The 16,129-nt window shown below is 58.7% G+C and overlaps 2 protein-coding genes across 2 annotated transcripts; both read left to right on the forward strand.

Annotated features, from left to right (window-relative positions):
- Positions 1-472: 472 nt before the first annotated feature.
- Positions 473-7,843, forward strand: CSF3R (colony stimulating factor 3 receptor). Its single transcript, XM_076357215.1, has 16 exons — positions 473-548; positions 1,455-1,550; positions 1,881-2,180; positions 2,542-2,665; positions 2,804-2,973; positions 3,759-3,913; positions 4,140-4,293; positions 4,409-4,491; positions 4,580-4,793; positions 5,097-5,285; positions 5,554-5,655; positions 5,992-6,138; positions 6,333-6,473; positions 6,620-6,710; positions 6,943-7,024; positions 7,255-7,843. Exons 2-16 carry the CDS (start codon positions 1,481-1,483, stop codon positions 7,762-7,764), a joined length of 2,532 nt encoding a protein of 843 aa, XP_076213330.1. The 5' UTR covers positions 473-548; positions 1,455-1,480; the 3' UTR covers positions 7,765-7,843.
- A 303-nt stretch (positions 7,844-8,146) lies between these two features.
- MRPS15 (mitochondrial ribosomal protein S15) lies at positions 8,147-15,620 on the forward strand. The gene is made up of 8 exons (XM_076357115.1): positions 8,147-8,243; positions 9,521-9,583; positions 10,413-10,488; positions 11,345-11,393; positions 12,209-12,293; positions 13,203-13,261; positions 14,494-14,685; positions 15,440-15,620. Exons 1-8 carry the CDS (start codon positions 8,147-8,149, stop codon positions 15,557-15,559), a joined length of 741 nt encoding a protein of 246 aa, XP_076213230.1. The 3' UTR covers positions 15,560-15,620.
- Positions 15,621-16,129: the final 509 nt, after the last annotated feature.

The following is a 16,129-nucleotide window of genomic DNA, read 5'->3' on the forward strand; positions in this document are numbered from 1 at the left end:
CCTGTGGTGAGTGCCCAGCGAGAACACAGGGCTGGGCTGGGGGATGCGATCTGTGCCCAGGTGGCACCGCACTGCGCTGGCAGCCACGGCTGGGTTTGCCTCCCGCCCTCCGAGTCCCACGTCCCCCAGCCCATGTCCCCCCTGCCCTGTCCCCCAGCCAATGTTCCCCTGCTGTGTCCCCCAGCCCAGTCCCGTGGCCCCAGGGCAGTCGCAGCAAGGAGCTGGCTGTGCCACATCTCAACTGTGCCACGTCCCGGCTGCTGGAGTAGACAGGGTGGGAGACCGGGTGCTGCTCCCCACCACTGGATGTGTGCGTGCCGCTGGGCTTTCCTTCCTGCGGCGAGCGAGCCAGTCGCAGCCTTCAGGGAAGTGTTTTGCAATCACCTTCTTCAGAGAGTCACAGCAATTAACGGCACTGGTTTTGAGGAACTAACGGTGAAAGCAGCATGTTAGCAAACGGGCTGAGCACGGCGAGCCGCTGGGAGCTGGAGGCCGGCGCTTGGAGCAGGCGGTGAGCAGCAGCCAGACGCACCAGGCACGGAGGCGAGGTAGGGATGGAGGTGAGGTAGGATGGGGCACAGGGTGCTTGGGTCCGGCTGAGCACCTTGCCCGTGGCTGCGCGAGCTGCTCTGCCCTGTCCCCTGCCTGGGACTGCCACACGTGCCAGGTGCTCAGGGGTGGCTGCCTCCCCATTTACCCCGCTCGAGTCCCTCATCTGCCTCTGGACATCGGCTCGGGTGGGAGAGCAGCTATGGGCACCCAGAGGCGGGTGCAGTGTGGGCAGCCCCTCTGGGGGCAAGTGCCCAGCACCGCCGAGGACACGGCTGGGACTGACCCAGGGCAGAGGGTGAGCCAGCGGCCGAGCAGGGCAGAGGCAGCCACCGCTCCAGGGGCCGTTCCCCACGGCAGGCATGGGGTGCAGCTGGAGGGGGCAGCACAGGGGAGGGGATGAAGGCAGGACTCCGAGGCCCTGCAGCTCTGGCCAGCCCTGCTGTGCTGCCGTCGTTTATTTGTTTCCCTCTTTCAGCTTATCAGCCCTCTGCCGCCCCAAGCCCCAGCGCTAACCCTCCCTGAAACCGCAAATCTCTGCCCGGCAGAGGCTGAAGATACCTGAGATAAAATCAGCCCGTGCCTGCAGCCAGGCACGGGGTGTTGCGCCCCAGGATCGGGGTGAGCGGGGCTGAGAGCCGGTGGCAGGCTGTGCCGGAGGGCCCCCGCCGGAGCGCCTCACCACTGCGCTTTTCCACGCTGGCGCCTGTGGCAGCATGGGCTGCCGAGCTCGGGGGCGGAGGTGTCAGCGCTGCAGAAGGGCTGCGGGGGAGAGGCTGCCTCTGACGGCAAAAGGACATTTTGCTCCAGGAAGCATCGGTGACGGTGGCAACACGGCTCCTCCAGCCCGCCTCGTCCCCAGCCTCTTCCCAACCCGCCAGGACGAGCTGCTCGCTCTGTTCCAGGTGATGCCAAAGCCACGGAGGAGACCATGGCCAGGCGCGGTGCTGGGACACCCTTCCTGCTGCGGCTCTCCCTGCTCCTGCTCCTCCAGCTGGGCGGTGAGTGGGGCCCATCCCGTCCCGCAGCCACATGCCCCGTGCCACCCCTGTGCCCCCAGCGCCCATCCCGCCCGCCCAGACCAGCCAGGGCTGCGGCACGCAGGGGCTGCTGCGGGCAGACGGGAGCGCCAGCAGCGCGGCAGGTGCTGGCAGGATGGGGCCCGGTGCATGCCGGCAGGCTTGCCCAACGCCCGGCTCTTCCTCTCCAGCAGCTGGGGGCCCCGTCTAAGGGAAGAGGCGCTTGTCCCTCTGTCCTGCCTGGGCACCGAGGAGCTGAGATGGCTTCGTCACAGCCGAGCCCTGGATGTGATACATTTTTCCTGCCTGCAGGGACGCTGGGCTGTGCCTCGGTGGCCGTGGGCTCACCTGTTGTGTCCCTGGGCTCGGCTGTCACGGCATCCTGCACCATCCGGAGCGAGCTCTGCCGTGGCTTGGAGCAGGGGAAGGTCCAGATCACCTGGATGCTGGACAACGAGCCCGTGGCCGGGAGCCAGCACCAGGGCCCGGGGGGCACGGAGGTGTCCAACCTCATCCTGCCCCAGTTCAACCGCACGCAGGCCAAGCTGTGGTGCTGGGTGGAGTGGAACGGGACCAAGCAGCGCGTCGGCATGGCTGAGATCAGGGCGGGCTGTAAGTCTGCTGCCGCCACGGATCACCCACATGTGCACTTGACAGAGGTGCAAGCTGGCACCAGGGTTCACACATCTCCTCCCCGAAACGCATGTCTGCCCCAGGCGAGCCAGGCAAAGCCACTGGGGCGGGAGCGGCAGCCGGGGCCGATGGCTGATGGCTGATGGAGGCTGTTTCGGGGCTGTGCCCGGCCACGTCCCAGCACACCGGTGCCTGGTGGGCAGGCTGCGGGGCAGGGCAGGTTTGGGGAGTGGTGGCGCGGCAGCGGGGCTCTGCGCAGCTGGGCACGGAGGGGGCTGCGGCTTCTCCACAGCCAGAACGGGTGCTTCGCTCAGGCTCTTCCCCGGCCACTCTCTCCCAGACCCACCTGTGAAGCCCTTCAACCTCAGCTGCATCCTGAACCTCAGCGACTACGGGCTGACGTGCCGGTGGGAGCAGGGAGCCGACAGCCACCTCCCCACCAGCGTTACGCTGAAGTGTGCCGGGTAAGCCTCGGGGGTGACACAGTCCCTGGTGTCTGCGCCCCGGCCACCTCTCCTGGCCCTCGCCCTCTGCCAAACGGCATGGCAAGCCTTGTCCTCCGCTGGAGGGTCCCTCTGAGCCCACCCCTCTCGCTGCCGCAGGAGCAGAGCCCCAGCGGTGACGGGCTGCACGCCGCAAGGCGGCCACAGCCACTGCACAGTGCCGCGACGGCTGCTCCAGCTCTATCGGCAAATGGAGATCTGGGTGTCCGCCGCCAACGCGCTGGGCACGGCCGAGTCGGAGCATCTCTGCATCGACCCCATGGATGTTGGTGAGTGACGGCTGGAGCCACCCGCCTTGTGCGGAGGTCAGGGGCCGGGGAAGCTCATCAGCGGTGAGAGAGGGGTATTAGAGTGCCATTAAAGCACGTCGGGCTTTTAGGTCATATTTTACAGGCAGGTTCCCATGATAAATGGCTTGCCAGGATGAATAGGTGCCAAAGCCGCATTACAGACTGAGCAGTGTGTGCCAGCAGGTTATGAGCTGCCGGTTGACCTGCTGCACTCTACAGCTCTCTCCAGCAATTGATTACCCATTTATTCAGGAGATCTATTAATAATATATCCAGCTCCTATAAACTATTTATAAAAGGAACCTTCCCAGACGGTGCGACTCATCCTCCCTGCTCTGCACCCAGGGAAGGGCTGCCCACGAACCAGCTGAGCCCTTCCACGGCCGTGCTGGGCTCTCACCCCCCAGCAGACCCAAACGTGTGGCTTACCTGGCCATGTACCAGACCCTGAGTCCCACAGGATCTGTTTTTCCTGCATAGGCGTTAACCCCGCCTGGAGCCCGGGCTGCAGAGCAGTGCCGGTGCTGTGCTCCCGAGCATCACCCTATGTCCCAGGCAGGGGCACGCACCGGCTCCTGTCCCCTGCCACGAGCCATTCTCCTAAATGTTTCAGAGCAGTTTCTCCCCATCCTTGCCTCGGGGTCCAGGAAGGCCAGCACCCCAGCTGCGGCTCGTGGCGTTAACAATGGCCCTGTGCGAGGCCATGGCCCCATGCACCGCCTGCCATGGCACCTCTCCAGCTCTCTCCTCGGCTCTTCCTCCAGCCAAGCTGGACCCCCCGGCCCTGCAGAGCATCCAGTCCATCCCCTTCCAGACCGACTGCGTTGCCCTGGCCTGGGAGGTGGCGCGGAGCAACGCGCACATGGAGCTGCAGTGCGAGCTGCGCTACCGGGCGCCCGAGGACCCCACCTGGGCTCTGGTGAGTGATGCTGGGGCAGCAGGACCGGGGAGGGCAAGCGAGCAGGAGCTGGGACCCTCCCCTCCGCTCCGAGCTCTGCCAGGTTTCCTGCAATGGGAGCGGCGGGGTGCCCACGTGGGAGATGGACGGCAAGGTGCCCCCTTGCACGCCCTGTGCAGCGCCCACGCCGGGGCCAGCCCCTGCTCGAGGCAGGAGCCAGCACAGCCCTCGCTTCGGTTGCCACCAGGTCACCGGCATCGTCGGCCAGGCCGGCACCACACAGCGCTGTGGCTTCCTCTTTGGCACGCAGTACCACTTCCAGATGCGGTGCCGGCGGAGCTCGGCACGGGGCTACTGGAGCGAGTGGAGCCTGGGCAGGAACTACACCACCCACGAGAAAGGTGGGTGCGGAGGCACCCGGGGGGGGGTCCCCTCTGCCCAGCCAGGCAGCACAGCCACAGTGGCATGGCCACGCTCGCCCCTCTCAGCTCCCTGCCCGCCCTTCTGCTGTTGCAGCCCCCACGGGGAAGCTGGACGCCTGGTGGAGCGCTCGGCCGGCCGGGGCGGGCGGGCGGCTGGAGGTGCAGCTGTGCTGGAAGGTGAGCATGGGCGGGCGGTGGGGACGCGGGGGCTGCCGGGGCACCGCCCTGGGGACCGAGCATCCCCGCACACCCTGCCTGCGTCCAGGCCCCACGGCGGCAGGAGGCGAACGGGCGAGTGCTGGGGTACCGTGTCACCCTGAGCCCCAGGAGGAGGGGCAGGGACCCCCGCACCATCTGCAACACCACCCACACCCAGTGCAACTTCTCCGCGCCGGCGGGGACCAGGAGGGTCTACCTCTCAGCCTACAACGCCGCCGGTGAGTCGGCAGCGACTGAGGTCATCCTCCTGGAGAGGAAAGGTGAGGGCAATGCAAACCTCCCACGGTCCAAAACCTCTGCACACCCCCCTGGGGCTCTGATACCCCCCCCCCCCCCCCGCCAGCTCCGTGAGCTCTCAAACTGGGTGCCGCTCCCTCACCCCGCCACAGGGGAGACACCTGCCCGGGTGTGTGACCGGGGGGCTCCCGAGCAGGCTGCCCACGGGGTGCACAGCCAGGGCAAGGGGCAGGGCAGGCGCCTGGGCAGGGGCTGGGGGGCACAGGGGGGCGATGCAGCAAGGATGCTCCCCTCTCCCGTCATCCCGGCTGGTTGTCCCCATGCAGGTCAGCCCCTGGCCGGGCTCCGGGCCACACCCGGGGGTGAGCGCAGCCTCTGGGTGTGCTGGGAGGCACCACCGGCCCCAGCGGCCGCCTACGTCCTGGAGTGGCAGCGGGTGTCCTCGGAGCCCGGCCGCTGCAGCGCCTGCTGGCAGATGGAGCGTGACGGAGCTGCCACCGCAGCCCTCATCCGGGGTAAGTCGGGGGCTGCTGGGGGGTCCCTGCCCTCCTGGTTGGCTGTGCGGGGGGGGGGTGTACCAGGGGGCTGGCACCCCTCCTGACTGCCCCAGGACCAAACGCTGCCCCGAGCCCACTCCGCACCCTCCCTCCTTCCTCTGGATCCACTCCCGGGGTACGGCACAGGGCAGGCAGGCTGGCGCTGTGGGGTAGGCGCAGGGCAGCCAGGGGCTTTCGGCAGCCAGAGCCCCAGAGCCCCAGCACCCCCCTCTGCTCTCGGTTGCAGATGGCATCGAGCCTTTCCAGCGGTACAACATCTCGGTGTACCCCCTCTACAAGGACGCCATAGGGGTGCCCAGCCACATCGCAGCCTACTCCAAGCAGAAGGGTACGTGTGCTCCCAGCAGCCGCCCTCGGGGCCCCATGGGGCTTGCCCCACACCACCAAGCCTTTGCCTTTCAAAAAGGAGAGCCAGCCTTCCCACCACGTACCCCTAATTCAGGGGCTGTGCGGAAGAGCTCAGCCCACTGGGCTGGATCTTGGCTCGTCTCTGAAGGTGCCCTCAGCTGGACCGAGCCCCACGGGGGCACAGCGTGGGGCAGGGCCTGACGCCCACACCTCGGGAGGGGGACTCACCACTCAGTGCATCCCCCCCCCCGCCGGTTCCCCACCCCGAGGCAGCGGTTCTCCACAGCGCCCGCTCGCTTGTCCTGCTCTGTTTCAGCACCGTCCTACGCCCCAAAGCTCCACCTGAAGAGCATCAGCAAGTCCAACGCCGAACTGTGCTGGGACCCGGTGCCGGTCGAGATGCAGAATGGCTTTATCACCAGCTACACTATCTTCTGGGCCAACAGCACCGCAGAAGTGTCCAGTGAGTCCTGCCTGAGTCACTGCCAGCCCTGCCCTCCATCCCGCCTCGATGTCTTGGGTGGGGACGTCAGCAGACTCCGTGCCCTCATCAGAGAGGGTCGGGGTGTGTGTGCGGGTCCCCTATGGGGGGGACTGCAGGTGAGGGGCACCCGCCGAGCAGCCCCTGCCGTGCCAACAGCCCCCGCGTTTCCCCAGGCGCCACCGTGAATCCCTCTCTCAGCTCCTTTGTCATCCGGGAGCTGAAGCCGTCGACCCTGTACAAAGTGCACATCATGGCATCCACGGCCGCCGGCGGCACCAACGGCACCAGCCTGACCCTGGTGACCATGGTGCTAGGTGAGGGGGTGCAGCCACCCGGGGGGGTGTAGGGACGGGAGGGGACCCGCCAGACCCGGGGTCCTGCCCCAGCCTCGCGGCACAGCGCGGCCGGAGGTGCCCCACCGCGGTTCCCCCTACGACCCTCTCCCCTGCCTGCTTTCCAGACGACATTGAGATCCAGTTCCTCTTCCTGACCCTGGGGCTGATCTTTGTCCTGCTCATACTTTTGCTCATCTGCTTCCAGAAGAACGGGCGGTGAGTACCGAGAGCCGCCACGGACTGGACCGGCCCTGCACCAGGCTGGGCTGCCCTGGGAGTCCCTGTCCCCGGTGGCTGCGACAGCCCTGGACGCAGCCTGGCTGCTGGAGGGACGGGGTGGGTGCAGGGAGCAGTGGCGTCCCGCTGTGAGCTCGGCGGGGGCAAGGCCAGCCCCGAGGCCGCCGGTTTCAGGCCCCCTCGCTGAGTCCCCTCGTCCTGTGGCCACCAGGGTGAAGCAGCAGTTCTGGCCCAGCATCCCCGACCCCGCCAACAGCAGCCTGGGCAATTGGGTGCCGGCAGAGCTGCAGCAGGTGAGACCCGGACGGCTGCTCCCCCCCGGCCCCCCGCTCCCCACCGGGCACGTGGCTCCGGCCATGCTCCGTGCTCTGCAGGGTGCGGAGGGCACGGCCCGCAGGGCGCGAGGCCACGCGGGGATTGGGGAACAGGGGTGCGGGGAGCTTCCCTCCTGTGGTGCCCGAAGAGGGGGCAGAGGAGGGGCCGCACCCTGCAAACAGGCCGTGACCACACACCGTTCCTCCAGGAGCCTCTGCAGGTCCCCAGCGTGAGGGAGCCCGGCCTGGCGACCATTTCTACCGTCACAGTGCTGGAAAGGGCGGCGGGGAAGCAGCCGGCCGCCTGGGGCAAGGAGCCGGCCGCCACGACCGCCGGCACCTTCCCCGCCCTGCCCCAGCCCTACGTGCGGCAGGAGGGACCCGGCATGCCGGGCCGGGGCAGGGCGGCAGCGGAGCCGTGCCAGGGCCCCGGCGGGAGCGGGGAGACCGTCCAGTACGCGCGGGTGGTGGGCGCCGGGTACAAGGGCCAGCAGCACGCCCCGCCTCGCCTCTACCTGCGCTCCAGCTCCACCCAGCCCCTGCTCCTCGACCCCAGCCCCAGCCCCAAGCCCTACGAGAACCTGTGGTTCCACGGGGCCGCCCCTCACGGCTGCCCGGGGGACGGGGGCTGCCCCGAGGAGCCGCCCGCCACCTTCCCCCTGCTGCAGGGCCTCCGCATCAGCGGGGCCGAGGAGCTCCACGACTGCCGGACGTTTTAGCGCCGGGGGCCGGGCAGCGCTAACGGACCCAGCCCGGGGCCTCCCCCGCGGCCTGCGGGCGGCCAGGGCCGGGCCTGGGCCTGGGCCCGCGCGTCGGGGGCCCGGCTCGCTACGCCGGTGCTGTGTGCGTCCCCTCCCGCCCCTCCTTTCCCCTCCCGCAATAAAGGGGGACGCGCTGAGAACGGCCCGGGACGCCTCTGCGGCGGGACGGGCCCGGGGCGGCCGGCGGGGCGCGGACTCCCCGCCGCGGCGGGGGCGCCCGGGCTCCGCCCCGCCCATCGACGCGCTCGGCGCTCGGCCCCTTCGCCCTCGCTCGGCCCTCGGCCGTCGCGCCTGGGCAAGATGGCGGCGCCCGTGGCGGCGGGGCCGTGACGGGCGGGCCATGCTGGCGCTGCGGACGGCGCTGGGCCGCTGCCTGGCGGGGCCGGCCCGCGGCGGGGCCGCCGTCCTGGGGAGCGCCCGCGGCGGCGACGGGGCCGGTGAGGGGCGCGGGGAGCTCGGGCCGCCGTAGAGAGGCCGCTGGGAGGGAGGGTGGAAGGGGAAGAGGAGGCCGGGCGGGGGCCGGGGCCGGGGTGGGAGCCGAGGACGGGGGGGAAGGGGCGGTCTCGGGGTCGGGGGTGGCGTGGGGCGGCGGGGAAGGAGCCTGAGGCAGCCCTGAGAGGGGGCAGGGGGCTGGGTGACCCTGGGGTGCTGCTGGGCAGGCGGGGCGCGGGCAGGGCCCCGGCGTGTCCCTCAAGGCTGAGCCCCCACGCCCGTGCTGGGGCAGCGGGCAGGGGCGAGGGCCGGCCGGCCCCGAGCGTGCCGCGGGCAGGGAGCCGGCCCGAGGGCTGGGCAGGCGCGCAGGGCTGGGGGCTGCCCGCCGACCCTGCCCTGCGGACGGCGGGACCTGCTGGAGCAGCTCAGGCGGCTCCGAGGCCAGAGGTCTCCCGGGCGAAGCTGCTGTGAGCTGGGCCCAGGCGCGGGCTAGAGCCCTGGCGTGGCTTCCACACGTGCTGTGGCCGCACGGTAAGCGTGGGGAGGGCGTGCAGAGCCCTGCGCTCACGGCGTGTGCCGGCGGCCCGCATGCAGCTCTGGTGCCTTACAGATCCAGAGCTGAGCTCGCGTGCTTCTCGGCCAGTTCCATTTGCAGGCAGGTTCGTGGACTGGCAAAGTCTGTATTGGAAAACGTGTTTGAGGCACAGGCGAATAATCTGAAGCAGGTATTGATTCCAGTAGCAGGGGCCTTGGAAGAGCAGTTGGAAGAGTTTGTTCTTGAAAGGTCAAAGAACGGCTCAATTCAGGCTGCTGATGAATATTCTCATCTGTACCAAGCTGTGCCGGTCAAAGGTTGCCTCTAGGTCTCGCTGCCTCTGCGCTCTGCCGCTGGGGTAGTCCAGAGCAGCCCGTCTAACTTGCACATGAAATTATTTGAATTAGTTCATCAGTTTAAACCCTCTAAATGAACACAGTTCCGCTGGGGAGCCCTCGCGCTCTCTGCTCAGTGTCTGTAATCTCTTTCTGCTGCTCCGTTCTTCTCATCGTTTGGGTTCAGATCACCCTGAAGCGGCACAGCTTCGCCCATTTGTTTTAACACCCGTGTGAGAACCACACTGAACTGTTCCACACTCCTTTGGGACAAAAGACCTGGCTGGCCACTGATCACCTTGGAGTCTAAGTACTCTGACCAGTTTTCTAGTACAGACTGAGCAGTATTTTATGTGTACGTAGCTAAAAAAGTGCACACAAGTCTGATAAATCTTTGTTTTCTTCCATCAAGCTTGCAGTCCCTTTATTCAGACAGCCAGATGTTACGCCAGACCTGTGAGAAGAAAGAGGAAAGGTATGTCAGGATTAATGGGACCACGTGGCAAAATGTCTTACTGTTGACATTATCAGAGTCGTACCCTAATGCCGCGGGAAGAAAGGGTATTTGGAGAAATTAGTGGTTTTCACTTTAAAGATGCAGAACTCGTAATGAGAAGAGAGAGGAAATATAATCCCTGTTGCAGGATTCTGCAGTCCTGCAGCTTCTTGATGGGTAATTACAAGGGTGAGGGAGCCAGACTCTTCTTGGTAGTGCCAAACGATACAATGAGGGGCAGTGGTCCCAAATAGCAGCTCGGAGATGTTCCAGCTGGACACAAAAGGAAAAACGATTCGCTGGGAAGGCAGTGCAGCGCGGGAGCACGCTTCACAGAGGGCCTGTGGAATATCCATCCTCAGAGGTTTTCAAGGCTTTGCTAGACAAAGAAATGATGACAGTCCCGCTTTAAAGGGGAGATTGGACTAGAAACTTCATAGGGTCCCTTTGTGAACCTTTTTGTGGTTCTGTGCTTCTAGAAATAATTCCTTGCAAGCTCAAAAGTTACTCGGAAAGTTCAGCAGCTCGTGAATGTGTGGGAAATTAGCAATTGTCATTAGCAAGAGATCACTGATCTCAGTGAACTGTACACCATGTTGTAAATCCAGAGTGCTGAAGGCAAGAGACTGGACCCGATTTTAGTCACTCAATTCCTGCCATCTCAGCTTGATCTCTCAAGTTCTTCCTTCTTGTTTGGAGCATACAGTCCATTTTCTTTGCAGCTTGTTTCCTCTGAGCTAGTTTGCAAGCGTGTTCAGAGCTCTGACTTTGTACTGCTCCTCCTCAAATGTTAATCTTCTCTTTGTAGACATCCCCAGCCATTTGGACGATCTTCCTCCCACAATGCTGAAGAAAGATTATGCCAATGTCCCAATAATAAATAGGTATGATACGGGGAAAAGGAATGACTATTCTCTTCAGAGTTTTGTATCTTACAGACACACAACCACAATACGTGGAAGCTGTCACCTGCTCAGTAATTAATTAATGCTCTGTGGTCACTGGCATGCAATTTAGCACAAAAATTGCAAAGTCTTTTTGAAAGTCAAATTTGCAAAAGCAGTCACTGATTAGGGTTGTGTTAAGGTTTTTGTTTACTTAATGTAAGATTAAGTGCTGGTTCCCCACGTCTTCTGTGGACTTTGCGGTCCATAGAGAAAAGAAATAATCTTGAAATACTAGAAGTAATCTTCTTAGAAATAATCTACGCCTGTCTTGAACTCAGGTGCTAGAGAGCGTGTAGTTAAACAACTCAAAATGAATGGCTGCTTCTGCAATTTGGACCCGGAGTTTAGTGTTTTTGTGCTTTGATTCCAGAACTGCTCATGTGTGGTGCATGGAGAGCCCCCAGTGGCGTAACTGAGACTTTCACAGATCTTTGAAGGAGCCGGTCTTAAAATTAATTATTTTGTCCTTGCACACTTCCTTGGGGGTTAATCTTCAGCACCCAGTTTGCACGAATGTTTTTGGAATTGATAAGACTTCATCATCATTTTAAATAACCGTGCTTCCCACAGCAGCAAAACTACTCGATGCTTCTGTAATCTCAGCCATGATTTTTCTTAGGAATGCAAGAAACGGTTTATGGCTGACAGGTTTGGGAGGGGAGGAGAGTTGCTGTAAATTTGTAGAGTAAATGAAAGTTGAGAAAAGTTAGTGTGTTCTGAAAACCTAACCTCATTTCTGTTGTTAAATATACTTTGTTTCTAGCTTATAAACTAATCTGCAATCTCCTTGCAGTGTTGACGATGTAGTGAAAAGGCTGTTGTCACTGGAAATGGCAAGCCAGGTTAGTTTCATTCTACTTGCATAAAAAAACCTAGAGGATTTAATGAGCACACTTGTGTAAGACTTGTCTATATCATTAAATGCCCTTCACTTAATTTTTAAGCGTTGCTCGGTGACTGCAAATCTGGGGCTATTAAATACGTTAGAGTGGTAAGTCTTGTATGCTCTTAAAATTTATCATGCAGTCTTCTTTATGATGGTAATTGCATACTAAAATGAGAGAAGAAAATATTAGGCAATCACAGGGGAGATGAGCTGTGTTATGTTACTGCTGACGGTTCGCCTGTGTTCTAGAAAATAGTACACTGGACAGCAGATGTTCTTCAAATCGCTTCTACTTTTTGTATGCCCAGAAAACAAAGTAAGCAAATCGTAAGGTAGCACAAAGATCTTACCATTTCTTGCTGCTTACCACTTAAGCTTAAAAAGATGCGAGAAATAAAGGCTACTGCCATGTGAGATCAGCTTCAGTTCTCTCTTCCATTTCTGAGAGCAGCGGGGCCTCTTCAACACCCTTCTTCTGTAATCTTGGGGTGAAGGGCGTGCCTGGACTCTTGATTTGAGCGATGGCGATTCTGTGTTCTGCTGAGATCTTTTTGTGCTGCTTCGCTGCTGCACTCTGAGCGCTGTCTCAGAAGCGGTAGGTCCTTTTTTGCAGCACTTTTTACACATTTTGTGATGGACATTGAGGAAAGCTATTAAAAGTAAAGTAAAGCTTTGAGTAAAGCTTTATCTGGGCATTTGGGAAGAGAGCTGGGGTGTCTCAGACCTTTAGTGTTCCTGAGAAAGTGACAAGCTTTTTTCTGTTATACATAGAAGGAGAAGATGAAAATAAAGACACAGCAGCTGGTGGAGAAGGTCAGGAGGTCTCCCAACGACAATGGCTCCTTTGAGGTGCAAGGTAGGTTAAAAAAGTAGAAGGATATTGTTGGCAGATGACACATCTCTGCTTTTATTCAGCTATTCCCACCCCAGCACTTCAAGTTTCCTGTATCAGTTGGGAGAGTCTCCTTCAGGAGAGCAGCTGAGAGGCAGGTGGCCTGCAGTACACCCTGGAGGACCTGTTCAGGGTTTGGGAACGTTGCAGAGGCAGTGCATGCACTTACTGGCAGATGTCTGCTAGGATGACTTCCACATTCCTACTCCGTATCCACCCTCCAAAGGCAGCATGTGCATTATTCTGCTTGAAGTGCTTATATGACATGAAGCATTGCACTGCATTCGTTACCAAAATAAACTACTAGATTTAGCCATGGAACCCAAATTTCCCCCTGCATCAGAGAGCCCTGGCTGAAGCACAGTGTAGGGACAGTGCAGGGATGAAGGACACGCTGCCATTGACCAAGATGCGCTGCTGTATCATTAATAAAGGCCTTCAGTTTCTCAGGATGCCACCAGCCCCTTTCTCCAAAGCCTGAAATCACAAAGAGCCGGCTGCTGCTCTTAGAAAGAAGCTCTTAATTTGTGTCTGTTCCTCCAAAGCTTAAACCCAGTGAAGTGAAATGAATGTAAAGTCATCAGCAATGCAAGAGGCATTTTACAGATAAGTTCCTATGATCTGTTGTTAAAATTTCAACCTCTAATTAAGCAGCTTCATAATAATAATAGTTCTGACTCGGGTTATGTAGGTTATATTTTGTGGTTCGTTTTGCATTTATTCAGAGGGCTGTGTGGTAATATTTGCTGTGGTGCGGTGGGTACCCATAAGAACAGCAGTCCTCAACTGGCAATTTGAAGGGAATGCAAATGATACTGTCTCACCCCGGAAAGCTGCTGCTCTCACACGGCTTCTTATGTCTGTTCTTTATAGTTGCGATGTTGACTGCCAAGATACGCACTTACGAGGAACATCTTCAGAGGCATCCCAAGGTAACTATCAGTAATCTGAGCCCACACGTCTGAGACAGCAGCTGTTCAGGTTGTTTTCTCAGTTTAGAGCAAAAGGATTTTAATTCTGGGGATTATGGTTTTCCTAAGAAGGTTTATAAAATAGTTATAACTGTTCCCTGGTGCCAGTCTGGGGAACTGCTGGCTCAGTCACAGCTACCTTCTCACCGACTGAAATGTGGAGCGTGTTCTTTTTTTGTTACTGGATTGGTGGAAATGGCTGAGCAGATACCTTTGAACAGAGTTCAGCTGAATTTATCCTTGCTGCGGATGTGGCTTCACCGCTTAGTTTTCCATGTAATTAATGTTACCACTTCAGCAGTTGTATTCTCTCTCTGTTCTGCCTGTGAAGATGTTTGGCGGACAGGACCGTGTTAATGTCATAACGACCACTTTCCTACCTAAAGCTACCTGGGTTCAGAGCCCAAATTCTAAACATCACAACTACGAGTTTATGAACAAGATATATTAAAGACTCTTTCTGTAGTGCAAAAGGTGGGAAATGGATTAATCAGCTGCATTTGAAAAAAGTGCATGATTATTTGTTAATCATAAAAGCTTGAAGGGTAAAACAGAATAAAACTCGGTTTTTATAAGAAGCCAGAAGTTGTACCAAATCTTTCAGCAGAAGAGACCTTTTGAAATTACTTGGATGAAGCCTGCTTTTTACACAAATCGCTTGTGTAAGGGCAATTTCTCCCATGGGGGATTGCACTGAATGGCATGGCTCAAGCTACGCATAGCCTCTTCCAAAGAACAACCCAAATGGTCAGATAGAGCCAAGTCACGTTTTATTTTCACATTTAATTTCTGGAAAAACAAAGGTAAATGCCTCTGTGTTGTTTCTGGAACAATACATTTCAGGGGAAGCAGAGTTTTTAGCCGGCAGACCTTCCCTACAGCCTTTGCCTCCAAGCCATTGCAGCTTTTGCCGCTGCCTGAAACTGCATACAGGTTGAAAAGTTTTCAGGGTTGGGGGAGGAAGGTGCAGACACGGAATGGAGAAAGCAATTTCAGTGAAAAGTAAATTAAGTCTTCTCGGATCTCCTTGTAGTGACCTAACGTGCTTGCAGTATCTGCCAAGAAAAGTTGTTCTAAGATACTGTCCTTAACCTGATTGTTTCCTTTCAGCCATAATCTGGTCTGTTCTAAGTAATTTATTGGAACGGAAGTATAATCTGTCTGCAGTCTAGTGAACGTTGAGTCCTTTGCAGGATAAAAATAACCGTCGTCGCATGCTGATGGATATAGATCGCCGGAAGAAGCTACTTGCGTATCTTCGCCGTGTCCGCTATGATACCTTTGAAAACACCTGCAAGCAGCTGAACATCCAGTACACCCTACCCCCTCCCTACTCCAGAAGGATCACCAAGCGCTGGGTTGTGAAGAAGGCTTTCTGTCTCAAGGTATGGAGCTATACGGAGAGAGAGCCGTGTAGCTGGAGTAGGAAAAAAATCTCTTTATAGAAGGGCACAGTTAAGACAGTTGGAAAAGGCTGATAGATAAGTCCTTTTAATCCATGCTTTGAATTTGTGGAGGCGATGATAATGTCTGTGGAGAAATATATAAGCTTGGCAAAGAGCTCCACAAAAGACGGTTCTGTAGTGGGCAGCGACGCATGTGCTGCTGATGTACTGCGCTTGAGAACTTCAGACTGTGCTACGAGTTTGCTCAGAAACGTATGATTCAAAACAGCTTTTTTTCAGAGCCTGGTATGGGGAACTAATATGTGAGGCAGTTAAATTTGATGGCAGCTTTGGAACAGAAATGCGCGTATGCCCGCTGTCTACTCCTTTGCTCTAAATACATTGGTGTAGCGGCTGTGTGCGACATACCTTAGGGTACCTGAGCAGAGTCGAAAAGCTGGACATGCCTTCAGTCTGTAAATACTAAATTTCAGTCCAATAAATTATCACCAAAAGACTGGGTAGCTGTAACGGAATACCTCCGAATGGCACCCTGAAAACAGGGCTGGCTGGAGTCCCGGAGGAAGCGCACGGGAAGGAGTTGATCTTGCTGCACGGCGCGCCTCCTGGCCTCTGCTGCAGGAACCGGCATCCGTGCTGTGCGCAGCAGCAAGCAGCGGTGGTGGAGCAGCTCTGCTCGGCGGCAGGCAGCTTTGTCTCTCCCTTCTCTCGCCTCCTTATGCTTCTCCCGCAGGTTTATCAGGAGGTGCGGAAGCTGAAAGCGCCAGAGAGGCTAAAGCAGAGAAGAGAGTGGCAGGCGAGAGCGAGAGCCGCAAAGGAGAAAGAGGCGCAGTGTGAGGGGACACCCGTGTAGCGGCACGTTGAGGCTGTGATGCAGCCAGTCTCTTTAACAATAAATAACTACCTAAAGACAAGTTGCCTCTTTGCTTATGTGCGTGATCTGCACCGTGGTGAGTACCCAGAAAAGTGCAGCGAGTCGTTCGAGTGTTCTGGAAGTTTAATTAAAGGCTGGTGCGCTGGGCTGTGTTGTGAGCGGTTCGATCTGTGTGAGAGGACTACCTGGGGGGACTTCACCAGCGCCTCGTGGCAGGGAGGGCAGAGATGTCTTTAAATGAGAACGCCTCCGAGCAGCGTCCGTCTCCTGTCGTTACCCAGCGAGCCCGCAGGATTGCGCTGTCAAATAGCATTGGCCCAGCTGCTCGGCAGCGTTCGGCGGGGATTCGGGCTGTGGGACGACAAGTGAGGGGAGAGAACGAGGCGAAATGCTGCTTATTTGGAAGTGGAGCGGCCCTGAGAGTGGCTCAGAGCGCCGTTCCTTCTCGCAGGAAAAGGCGGGTTGACTCGGGGCTCTGGGGCTGTGGAAATCGTGTCAATAGTCAAGTCTGTCGTTTCCCGGCGGACTTACACCTTTGTGTCCGTCCTC

The sequence above is a fragment of the Aptenodytes patagonicus genome, chromosome 21 (assembly GCF_965638725.1).
Source record: "Aptenodytes patagonicus chromosome 21, bAptPat1.pri.cur, whole genome shotgun sequence".
Taxonomy (NCBI): domain Eukaryota; kingdom Metazoa; phylum Chordata; class Aves; order Sphenisciformes; family Spheniscidae; genus Aptenodytes; species Aptenodytes patagonicus.